This window comes from Geotrypetes seraphini, chromosome 13, assembly GCF_902459505.1.
Source record: "Geotrypetes seraphini chromosome 13, aGeoSer1.1, whole genome shotgun sequence".
Classification (NCBI taxonomy): Eukaryota; Metazoa; Chordata; class Amphibia; order Gymnophiona; family Dermophiidae; genus Geotrypetes; species Geotrypetes seraphini.
This window is the reverse complement of record NC_047096.1, coordinates 25,565,876-25,578,818: the sequence shown is the minus strand read 5'-3', so window position 1 is coordinate 25,578,818 and position 12,943 is coordinate 25,565,876. Positions and strand designations below refer to the sequence as shown.

Genomic DNA, 12,943 nt, shown 5'->3' with positions numbered 1-12,943 from the left:
ATTCCACTCCAGCACATGGAATACCCTGTATGTCCTTTGCCTGTCGAATAGCTAATAATAAGGGTTCAAGAACTATATCAAAGAGCAAAGGAGATAATGGACAACCTTGTCTAACTCCCCTCTGCAACTTAAAAGCATCCGAAAAATTATTATTTATATATAAGCGAGCAGTTGGGGAGCTGTACAATGCTTGTATCATTTGTATAAATCCGGATCCAATACCAAACCATTCCATAGCTTGATACATGAAACTCCATTCTACACGATCAAAAGCCTTCTCAGCATCTAGTGAAATCGAAAAAGCCGGATCATTAATTTGTTTTGTTAAATAATACATCTGAAATGCCAGTCTAGTATTATTAGAAGAGTGTCTTTGAGCAACAAATCCAGTTTGATTCATTCCTATTATATGCGGAAGAGCTTTAGCCAATCTTAATGCTAAAATCTTAGCTAATAATTTTCCATCTACATTCTTCCATCCTATACCTCTAATATATTTATAAAAGGATATACCCAATATTTCGGAAACCATTTCTTACAATATATACCCCCCCAAGATTAATATTATTATTTTATTTTATTTTATTTTTTTGTCTAACCTAAGTTTCTCACAACTTCAATGAAACATACATCACTCCATCCTATAATATTCATTTTTTTTTTTTTTTAACCTTACATCAAAAGAAGGATCAAACATTTCAACCAAGCAGACCTCATATTTTTTAAAACTCTCATTAATTTTCATTGCATCTTCAATCTATTACAGTCTATTCTCCATTCTGCACAACTGTAACACTTGTACATCTTCATCCTGCTGTTTCAGTCTCTTATTCCATCTTGCAGATTGCTATTTCATCTTTCTCCAATAAAGTATTTTTGCAACATCATCCTTATATCTCAGTCAATTTCAGATGCAAATTGTAAATCTAAATAATGCTCAAGTCATTTCCATCAGTCCATCTTCACATCTTCTTCTCTTTACATCAATAGTCTTTTGTATTTTTCATCTTATTATATTCTAAGTTTCCACATTTCTCCAATGCAGCATTTATGTGTCCTCATATTATTATCTCAGTCACGCTCAAATGCAAATTATAAATTCACATTAAGAAACCATCCAAATCTTATAATTGTTCCTCATATTTTCTTCACTTCCTATATGCTCCATCCCTCTTCTTACCTTGTCAAAATCTTCTTTTCTTCTTTTCTCTTTAAAATTTTTCATTTCTATTCTTTAAATCTTGTTTGAAATGTTGATCCCCCTTAAACCTAACTGCAACAATTTTCTAGAAAATATTTTTCTCCTTTTTTATTTTTATTTTTTTCCCACTTTTTCCTTCTTTATAAAATATCTTTCAATTTTCACTCAAAAATATAAACCAAAAATAATCTAAGTATATTATTTATTACATTTTCTAAATACTTTCATGAAACCATAGGCAAATTATATTGATCTAGAAATTCCTGTAATTTGCCTGCTTCTTCAAAATTATAAGTTTTATTCTCATAAGTTACCCTCATAATAGCAGGGTATATCAATCCATATCTTGCTCCCATTGCTCTCAGTTTAGGTCTTAAATCCAAAAGCTGTTTTCTTTTGTAGGCTGTAGCTTTTGCAAAGTCAGGTACTTTAAAGATCTTAGAATCCTGGCATTTAAGATCCTTGTTTGTTTTAGCCAGCTTTATAATCTCTACCACCTGCTGATGTCTTAGCAGCTTAAAGATTATTGGACGGGGACCCTTCTGACTATTTGATCTTTTCATCGGTATCCGATGTGCTCTTTCTATCTCCAAAGGAAAAGAACTTTTAAATGGCAAGATCTTTGGGATAAAATTAGTCACAAATTGAATAGGATCATTCTGCTCAATCCCCTCAGGTATCCCAATCAGACGCAAATTATTCCTTCTTTCACGATTTGATAAGTCTTCAAAATCCTTTTTCAACGCCTCTATTTCTCTGTGATCTTTTTTACACACCAGCATCTCTGCCTCAGATTTCTCAGCATGCTTTTCTAACTGCTCAATTTTGAAGTCAACTGCCTGCATTCTATTTGTCAGATTCTCTATTTCCTCCTTCACAACTTTTATATTTTTAGCGTTATCACTTACTATTTCTTTAATTTTCTGAAGTTCATTCATCAAATCACTGTTATCAATTTCTTCCTGAGGCAACGGGACCGCTGTCGGGGATACCAAATCCATTTTTGTTCTTTTTTTACTTCCTGCTCCTGAATTCACCGGATTACTTTTACTAGTTTTACCCGAAGCCATTTCTTACTTCAATTCTCTCTTTTCCTTCACTTTTCTTTAATTTTAACTGCCAAAATCTTAATAAAATTTGCCTGTCACAACAGAGCTAATCCTCTACCCAGCCATCTTCGTGCGCTGCAAAGTTCTAGAATCCTATTCTTCAGTTTTATATTTTGTATGGAATGTTGTTTTTGTGTGTGTTTTTAGCATATTTTGTATATTAGTTTGTTTCTTGCCTAGATTTGTAGATAGGTTGGTTATATATAATTTTTAATAAATAAATTGCGGGGATAGGGATCAGAGCGTCAGTCCCTTAAGCTGGCTCTGGCTAGGATGTGAGAAAACAAAAATGAAGAAAAAGTTGCCTATGGTCTGGGAGAGGCTCAATCAGAGCAGTTGGCCCCAAAATAAAATTATTGTTTTGAGGTGAGCACGGAGGCATGAAGGAAGCTACCAGCAGATAAAACAGTGTGAGGAGGAGCTGAATGAGGCAGCACAGGAACTTATACAAATGCTCAGAGAGGTTTAATAAAACCTCTCTGAGCTGCTGAAGGAGCTTCTGCACACAGGCTCTGTCATTTGGCGTAGGCCTCTATTCCCCAGTGCTGTTTTTCATTCCTTAGGCTATTTTATAGAAGGTAGTGGTGAATTTGGAGGACAATTCAGCATCACTTTATTCATAGAGGATATCCAATAACAAATTACTCAGCCCTTCCAAAGCAGGGCCTAATATGAATATATTTATGATGCCAATAGTATAAATGTTTTAAGAGAATCCTCATTGAATAACTGCTCTAGAGAATTAATTAGGGTATAAATGATCAATTTGTCTATTATCTATTTGTTTGTTATTTACCCGTCTTTTGCACAACATCCAGCAGGTTGAAAAGCATTCTTGAAAAGTGGGAAGTGGTTTCATGGAATGTACTCCCAACGGAGGTGGCAAAAACAAAATCAGTACTGGAGTTAAAAAAATGCATGTTATAATTACAGCAAGTGTCCTATAGTGAAAAGTGAGAAATAAGTTGGAGATCAGATTAGAAGGGTCTAATGATGCTTATCTGCAGTATTGCAAGCATCACGTTCTTCACAACAAATCATATGACATTGTGAGTTTGGCACATTTGTTTGGGAGCAGTGATCATTGGCATATAAAGGTGTTGCATACTAGAAGTTTCCCTCTTCCTCCAAACCACTCTGTCTTATTGCAGTGAGCTTGAGGCTGAGATTCGGAATAAACAGGAGATATTGAGGGAGACTAGCATGGCAGATGGAAGTTCATCGTCGAGAGCTGAAGAGGAGCTGCATGTGGAGGACTTGAGAGAGACCTCACGAAGAACAGTGAGTATAGACTTTGTTTCTCCTCTCATGGGAATTTTCCAATTTTAGTACTCTTTATTAGGGTAATTCCTCCTGTGTAAGTTCTATATATTGTTCAAGTCAGGTATCTTGAAAATATATTAGATGTGGAGGGCAGGGAGCTTGTTATATGGACTGTGGCCAGCCTTTGAATTCTGGTTTTATGTACTTTTGACTGCCTTTCATATCACGTTCTGCAGCGTGCAAGACCACAACTGACCTCTCTGCCTAAAGGTGATCAGGGCAGCTGGAGCGAGTAAGTAACAGAAGTTTTCTGAATACAGTACTGTTTGTGTACAAAGTAGTAACTGTTCTATTTTCACTTAGGTTTTTCTTGCCGTGCAGCCCCAAGCTCTCCTAATTTAAATATTCTCTTTCCTAAGCTAGTCTTTAAGCTCTGAAGCATAGCTGTTTCTGACTTCAGAGCCCTCTTGACACTACCTAGCAGCTGTGGTTGATCATTCATATTTCTCACCCTTGCAGCGTAAAACATTTGATCTCTTTGGAGGGAGTCTCCATCAAAAATGCTAAAGAGTTTCTGTTGCATCAGACCAAATCCATGAGGAAGCGGCAAACTGCTCTGAAAGCTGCCAGGCAGCAATGGCGCCATGACATGCATAAAGCACAGGAGGAGCTGCAGGATCCAGAGAGCTCCCAGATCCTTGAGGATGTACGCAGAAACCTAGAAGAGGTAACATTGTATAGATCAAAATAACTAGGCAGATTTGAGTTAACTAGCTTTTGTGTGCCTTCATCTGCTATGACATTCCAACAGTCATTTGTTCCAGAGTACGGCTACAAAACTGGTCAGTGGTCTCTATCATAAAGCGTTTGGGGACAAACCTATAGACCTCAATATGTATTCTCTGGAAGAAAGGTGGGAAAGAAGAAATATGATTGAGACTTTTAAATATCTCCGTGGCATTAATGTACAAGAGACTTTTTCAAATGAAGGCAAATTCCAGAATGAGAGGGTGAAGTTAAGAGATTATAGACTCAGAAGTAATCTAAAGAAATACTTTGTGAAAGTGTGGTAGAAGCAAGGAATAGTCTCTTGGTTGAGGTGGTGGAGACAAACTGTGTCTGAATTCAAGAAAGCATGGAACAGGCACATGGGATTTCTCAGGGAGAGGAGGAGATAATGGATGCAGACTGGGTGGGATTTTTGGCTTTTATCTTCTGTCATGTTTCTAAGTTTGATCAATTGTAGCATATTGCTTCTTATCCAAGTTCATATACAGTAGAATCCCAATTAATTGGTGCTCAACTAACTCAGCTAACTGACACAAAATCATGCTCCCTCCAGCCCCCAAAGTAGCAGCGGCAGCCAGTCCTGACCCAACAACCCCCCTCCCTCCCTTCAGTCCCTGAAGCAGCAGCAGCGACAGCCTGTCCTGACCTAGCAACCCCCTCTTTCCCTTCATCCCCTAAAGCAGCAGCAACCGGTCCTGACCCAACACCCCCCCTCCATCCAACCCTTGAAGCAGTACTAGTACTTGACCCAACAATCCCCCTCCCTCTTTCCAGCCCTTGAAGCATCAACAGTGGCAGCCAGTTTTAACCTGACAACCCCCCTCCTTCCTCCAGCCACCAAAGCAGCAGAGGCAGCACAGTAAATAGGCTGCTTGTGGCCAGCCCTAGTAGGATCACTCCTCTGCTGCATCACTTCTGACGCGGTAGAGGAAAGGCCCTGCCAGAGATGGCCACAAGCAACTTGTCTACAGTGCTGCTGCTGCTGCTGCTGCTTTGGGAGAGTCGCAGGTAAGAGATACTGGCTCTACCTGCGTGGAGGGAGGGCAGACCCAGGAAGGGAGAGGTGGACCAAATGTGTGTGTGTGGAGAGGAAGGGACATGGATGCTGGACCTGCAGGGTGAAGGGGAAGGGAGAAGGATGGATGCGGGATCCATAAGTGAGGGAGGGGGGAAAGTGACCAAGACCAGAAAGGAAGGTGGGAAGGGAGGAACAGATGCTGGACCTACAAGTGAGAGTGGGGGGATGATAGAGAAAGGAAGAGAGAGTGACTCAGACAGAAAGGTGAGATGGGAAGGGAGACAAAACTATTTTTTTATAGTAACTCTGAAGCAACTAGAGATTACATTTATCCGGCATCTACCAATTCTCATGGTTGCCAGATAACTGAGAGTCTACTTGTATTTAGTGAACCATAAGATATCTTACTCCTAACATTTGTTCTAATGGTAAGGGACAACAGCACTGCTGGCGTCATTCATACAGTAAGAATCCTTTTATATTCTTGTGTTCTTTACCTGTCCAACAGGTGAGCTTCATGAAAATTTCTAGAGTACATTCAGCAAACTAAGTCAAAGTCTGTTAAAATTAAAAATGAAACAAAACAAACCCCCACCCTGAAGCATTTACTGACTTGCCTTTTTTTTCTGGATGCACTGCTGTTCTACCATAGGAGGCAAAGCATTTAAATGAAATGAAGGCAGCAATGTGGAAGGGACAGGTGCTGCTACGCAAGAAAGAAGAGAAGCTGAATGAACTGGAGTCCTCCCTTCTGGAAGAGGTTGGTTGTAGCATTATGTACTAGCCCAATCTTCCTCCTCCTGAGAGAATGTAATCTCCTGTCTTGCCCTTTATCATACTGCCTTCAGCTAGGCAGCTGCTGTCGGTGCAAATGGCACTCTTAAAACAAGGTTTTCAAATTATATTTTAGCAAAGAAGGGTTAAGATTTTAAAATGTATAAGTTTATCACGTTTTTGTCAACACAGTTGGCCCTTTAGGCTTGAGAAGAACCTCAATTCTTTTATTGTGGATAGAAAGATTATTTAAAAAGTTGTGCTGCCTTTTATTTGGGCTAACTTAATATGTTTGGGACCAGATTTCACAAGGGTATATTGGAACATTAGGGCAATTTTCAAAATTCTGTAGGCAGAAAAAGGCCACCTGTATTTTTCCTTTGAAAACTGGAGCAAAATCCTCAGGGACTTACATGTGTACTTTTCCCTTTTGAAACCAACAAAAGCACTTATACAGATTTGTACCTGCTTTTTGCAGCCAAAACTACTTGTGGTGTTGCCTGCCGCAACCTAATGCTTCCACCAAAATTCAGGTAAAAAGTGCATAAGTTTCAGACAACCTATTTTCTCATGGAATTGGTTTTGAGGCCTGCTTTTTATGTGACAGTGCCTGCCCCCACCCCCTCCGATTCTAGCATTATCTTCTGAGGCTTAGTTATCTCCAATGCAAGAAAATCCTGAAAATATGGCTGCTCCAAGATTGTAATGTTTTAGGTTTAGCAGTGAAGATTTTGTTCAGTTCCCAGATTATTAATTTTCTTGTTTTGGTTTCAGATTGTTAAAGTTAATTTGGGGGTCATTCTGGATGGGTTTTGTCATCTTGAGACATTCTGGCTGAGGTAATAGATTAGGGACTGTAGAAGTGGACCAACCTGTCTCTATTTTAGATTGTTTCAGACATATTAAGTACAATCCCACCCTGTTACATAACATCATACTTCTTAACCGCGTAACCATGAGTTCTACGCAGTTTACAAAAGATTATAAACTAAAAACAATTTAAGGATGACAAAAAAAAAAATTATTTGACCAAGTATTTTGAAAAGAGATAAGTTTTCAGTTAAGTTCTGGATATAAGATAAATTGGAGTAAATCAGAAGTTCTTCCACTTAATGTGCATTGTAGAAAAGGTTTGTTTGATTCATTTCCCTTTCTGTGGAAAGAGGATGGAATAAAATATTTAGGCATTTGGATAAAAAATAAGCTGGAAGAAACAATGAAAATGCATGAAAAATTTTTATTACAGAAGGTGTGAGCAATGGAATCCTTTACATGTGTCTTGGTGGGGGAGAGTCCAAACTATTAAAATTATGATTTTGCCTGTGGTTTGTTATCAAATGGGTATGATACCGGGGTTTGTTTTTTTTTTTTTTAGGGGTCTTTTTATAAAAAATTAAATAGTATTCTTACAAAATTTATTTGGCTGGTTTCTTGTAACACGCTCAAGCTAAGTAGGATTTATATATCCTCTTCTGCCATCGAAAAATTCAGTTAGATATTTCAGAAGAATATCTTATCTTATCACTTAATAGTCATACACAGTGATGGGACGGTGGGTTCGGCTATAAGAATTTCGGCTCTTGGTATATTCTATAGCAATTGAACTTTATTTCAAAACTGTTTTTGTGATCCTTTTCCTGAGAAGTCTTTTCTTTTGTGTTCCTCTGCGATTATGCCATGTTCTTAGTATCAAAATGCCTAGGTTATATAAAGAAAACAGAATATTAGTAGATACATGGAAAACCTTAAGATATGTGAATAATTTAACACCTATTCCAATACATAAATCAACAAATTAAACTATATGGCTAAACTCCAAGATTAAAATTGGCGGATTTAAGATCATCTGGAAGTATTGGATGATAGCAGGTATACGTATTTTAGATGATGTTATATCTTTTTTTTTTTAAATTCTTTATTCCTTTTTAATCATTCAACAAGTGTACAAGAAAAAAATCATACATAGTCTCAGAAAGAACACTTGATAAATCCATCAAAACAATAACAATTGTGTATATATATATATATATATATATATATATATATATATATATATATATATATATATATATATATAAACCCATAACCCACTGTCCCTCCCAACACTATTTTTCTTAATTCATTTTACCCTCTCATAAAGTGTACAAGAATTATAAGAAACAACACTTAGTTAAAAACTTGAAAAACTTATCATTATCCTCTATTAACTTAAAATAAATCCTTACCCTAACCTCCCTCCATCCCTATTATTAATTTTATTTTAACATTTTATCCAAACATCCCCTCCCCCCCTTACATGGTATATCTTCAAAAGAAAAATGGTATCTAAAAAATGGTATATGTATTTTAGATGATGTTATATTTAATGGTAAGCTGCTTGACTTTTCACAGATGCAACATAAATTTGGTCTTGGTAAATCACAAAGTTTTAGATGGTTGCAACTGAAGCAGGCCATTCAAGTGGGGTTCCCTGAATGGAAAAATCTTAATAATCAATATAGTTTAGAGTTCTTATGCTTTCAGGTGGACTTCCTGGGACACCAGGCCACACAGTGGTATAAATTGATATCTGGATTTATGAATAAAAAACCAAAAACCGGTCTTAGGGACATTTGGAGCATTGAGATTTAGCACCAAATTACTACGTCTCAATGGCCACGAATTTGGTCTTGGAGGATGAGGTGTACAATGTCTGCATCTATGAGACAAACTTGTTTTTTTCTGTTACATAGAGCATTCTGGCAAAAATTGGATAGCTCTAAGTCTAATAGATGTTGGCATTGTCATCTTGAAGCAGAGACTTTAGATCATTTATTTATCTATTGTCCATTTATTTTGGCTTTTTGGAAATCAATATGGGGCCAAATAAATTATTTGTTAGAAAATCTGATTGCGTTTTCATATGATACTGTATTATTTGGCATGTCAATGAGGGCTAAGAATCAAATATTGTCAAAAAATAATAAGCTTTTACTTATTATGACAGGAGCTACCATACAACAGATTACTTGTAATTGGAAGAATTGGAATAGATTGAACTATAGTTTCTGGTGGAATTCTTTATGTCATATATATAAAATGGAAAGAACATTAGCCACACAGAAAGGGTATTTTAATACATTTCAAGTAGTTTGGGAGCCATTAACAAATTATTGTAATGAATAGAAACCATTTTTCCCTAAATAATACAAATGCCAGAATGGGGGGGGGGGTAGATTTTTGGTCTTTCATTAATTGTTTAGACTTATAGGAAGAATTTATTATATGGTATTTGTGTTTTATATATGTTATGAAAGGGGTGGGAGGGAGGGGGATAAACTGTATTAAGTTGATTATTGCAGAAAATCAAGTGTTATATACAAGTTAAAATGTTGTTACTTTCTGATGCACTTGTAAGTTATAAAAATGAATAAAGAATATATATATAAAAAAAGAACAAGCTCCAAGCAATAACAATCAAAATTCTCTGTCGTGTGAAGCTGCTTGGAATGCTTAAGTATGGTCTGGAAATTTCTTACTTTTCCAGCCCTGTACTGATGGCAAGTCACCTAACACTCCATTGACCCAGGTACCACAGTTAGATTGTGAGCCTGCCGGGACAGATAGGAAAAGTACCTAATTACTAGTCAATGAATTATAAACTGCTTTGGGTACACTTCTTCATGAAAAGCTAGTTAATCTAAAATAAGTAATAAATATTCATTGTGTTAGTGCAAGAAAGGCTACTTATTAGAGGTTGTATATCTTCTGTTTTGTAGCTGTCAGAGGAGGACAAACCAAAAGGTGCAACAGGCAAAAAGATGGTGACCTTTGACCTTAGTGACTCGGAAGAGACCAACAGTAGCATAATGAGCACAGATCTACCTCTACCTCAATGTAAGGGTCCTTTCTTACTAGGCTCTGCTATCTTGTGTTAGATAATAAGGAACACTCCCTTTGGTTCATTTTAGGCATGTGTCGTCTTCACCATAAATCTGTCAAGGAAATAAGAAAATACTCTGTTTCCTTGAGGAGGGGAAAGTAATTTGGTTGGGGGATGTAGGGAATCTACTAGAAGAGTTGGGATATCATTATAAACAGCTTATATGTACTATTACTACTACTACTATTAATTATTTTGAGAGCGTTGTACAGAATCACGAAGGAGACAGTCCCTGCTCATATGAGCTCACAATCTAATCAGTCAAGACAGAAAAACAGGCTGTCAGGGTGGGAGTTACAGTTAGTGCGGGGATGGTTAAATTGCTGACTAGGGTGGTGAGCAGAGTGCAGCGTGGAGTATGGTTATCAGTTGAAGGCTATCTCAAAAAGGTGGGTTTTCAGTCTACTTTTGAACAAAGGAAGGGCATGACACACGGATTCAGGTAGTTTGTTCCAGGCATACAGCACAGTGAGATGAAAGAAATGAAGTCTGAAATTGGCAGTGGAGGAGAATTGTACAGATAAAAGCAACTATCTAAGGAACAGAGTTCTTGGGGAGGCGTAAGAGACAAGAGAGGAGAGATTCTGAGGGGCTGCAGAATGAACACATTTGTAGGTTAGTAATAGGAGTATGAACTATATGCAAAGGCAGATAAGAAGCCAGTGAGGGTAGTGAGGTTGGCAGAAGATAAGTCGTGCAGCAGAGTTTTTTTTGCACAGATTGCATGGGGGTGAGGCGGATCAGTGGGAGACCTGTTAGAAGTAAATTGCAGTAGCCTAAGTTTGGGGTTATAAGGATGTGGACAAGGATCTGTGCTGTGAGAGGAAGGGGTGAATTTTGAAGATGTTGTAGAGATAGAAGCCAAAGGCTTTAGCAGTCTGTTGGATGTGTGTAAAAAACGAGAGGTGTGAATTGAAGACGACTGCAAGGTTACAAGCAGAGGAGACAGGAATGATAACAGTATTATTTACAGAAACAGAGAATGGAGGAAGCCGAGGGTTTTTTTTTTTTTAAATTAATCTTAATTAATTTTCAAATCAGTAAAAAGTGCTGAGAGTTAAGAGAAAAGAGGACCAGCTCAGTCTATGACATGTTTAGTTTCAAGTGGCTGCGGGACATCTAGGCAGCAATGTCAGACTTGTGGACTTTTTCTCCAGCAACTTGTCCGATCCTCTTTTGAATCCTGCTATGTTGGTCTCCTTGACCACATCCTCCAGCAACAGATTCCATAATTATGTGTTTCTATGATTTATTTTCAATCTTTTGGCCATTAGTTTCATGGCGTGTCCTCTCATTTTTGTGTTTGACAGGTTATACAACATTCAATATTTTAATCTTTTTGCCCCGTTCAGAATTTTATAAACTTCTATTATGTCCCCTCTCAACTGCCTTTTTTCCAGGCTGAAAAGCCCTAACCTTTTTAGCCACTCTTCATAAAGGAGGTGTTCCATTCTCATCACTTTTGTCACCTTTCTCTGAAGCATTTAGAATTACATTATATTTTTATATAAAGGACTCCTTCCTCTGTGCTGTTCCCGAAGGGTAAGTGTTGGGTGGTCCTAACTTATTCATTACATTTATACGTCTCCATCAGACTGATGCCTACTTTTATAGTATAATGCTTATTTTCAAAATTAAGTTCAGTAGGTCCCCTAAAATAAATATTTAAAAATTGTACAAGGGAAAAGTACATAACACAAGCAGGAAACATTCTTCTCTAACCAGCTGCATAAATATGGATGCAGTACTTCCTAAAGTATTCTTTTATTTTAAAAGTACACTTCCCCCTCCCCATTCGCGGTTTCGACACTCGCAATTTCACATATTTGTGATTTTTTGGGGAGGGGGGGGGGAACCCATAGTATAGCATGTTCCTGCCTCTCTCCAGCCTTTCCCCCCAGCGATCTTTCTACACTCCTGCCCCTTGTAGATCGCAAATAGGTAATGGCTGCCATGAGCTCCCATCGAAGTCTCGAGAGACTACGGGAACTCACGGCAGTCATTTCTTATTGGCGATCTGCACGGGGCAGGAGTATAGGAAGATCGCTCCTGCCCCGAAAGCTCGCTAGCCCACCAGGTAAGGCCAGGAAGGCGGGAGGGAGGCGGGGGTGGGTCAGAGCCAGACGAGACAATATTCATGATTTTTCCCTATTTGCGGTCCGGCTCTGCTCCTATCCCCCGCGAATACCGAGGGAGAAGTGTATGGTATTTTATTAATTAGGCGGAGAATATGCTTTGAACATGGTTAATCAAGTGGTAATATGGTAAAGAGTTTGTTGTTGCACATTATTTTATTTTTTTTACCCCCTTCCCTCCTTGGACTAGTTGACTTGAAGCCAGAGCTGCAACTTTCTCAGACCAACAAGATCCAGTACCTAAGCGAATCACTGTACCGCATCACCACAGAATTGAACAGCATCCTCGGCGTTCTGGGTACTACTATCGTCCCTTCGGCCCTGAATGCTGGGGGTATACCTCTTTCTACTTACACTTCACTGGCAAGAGGCCAGCTTCCTGGTCAGTGGGCATGGAGTACAGGACTCAACCCCCACGTGGCATCCTCAGCTGCTCAGACTGTGGACAGCATGTTAAGTGAGAAATGGCACAAGTACTTCCCAGGTAAATGGCTCTAGAGTCTTATTCTATACCTTATTATAAACCAAAATAAAATATTTTAAAAAGCCTTTCCTTCTTTAAGCATCTTGCCAGACTGGCACAGCTCACTGATGGGTAATAGCTCACCATGACCAACAGGTGGAGACTGAGTCACAAACTTTTGGCTGTAGTACAAGTGGGCTGTGCAAGATGCAGTCCCAAGTACAGTCAGTCTACGCTCAGTCTCCAGCAGGTGGAGGTAGTAAGCCTGT

The 12,943-nt window shown here is 38.3% G+C and overlaps 1 protein-coding gene across 5 annotated transcripts in view; it reads left to right on the top strand.

Annotated features, from left to right (window-relative positions):
- The window catches only part of CEP164 (centrosomal protein 164), a 161,404-nt gene that overhangs the window by 123,782 nt on the left and 24,679 nt on the right, over nucleotides 1-12,943 (top strand). For 4 of the 5 annotated variants that reach the window (XM_033917306.1, XM_033917309.1, XM_033917308.1 and 1 more), the window contains 6 exons: nucleotides 3,462-3,591; nucleotides 3,810-3,865; nucleotides 4,093-4,300; nucleotides 6,033-6,140; nucleotides 9,913-10,030; nucleotides 12,402-12,695. In XM_033917306.1, the coding sequence (XP_033773197.1) occupies nucleotides 3,462-3,591; nucleotides 3,810-3,865; nucleotides 4,093-4,300; nucleotides 6,033-6,140; nucleotides 9,913-10,030; nucleotides 12,402-12,695 (914 nt within the window). Of the gene's footprint in view, nucleotides 1-3,461; nucleotides 3,592-3,809; nucleotides 3,866-4,092; nucleotides 4,301-6,032; nucleotides 6,141-6,632; nucleotides 6,688-9,912; nucleotides 10,031-12,401; nucleotides 12,696-12,943 lie in introns of those variants that run through there. The other variant, XM_033917310.1, reaches the window with a different exon arrangement.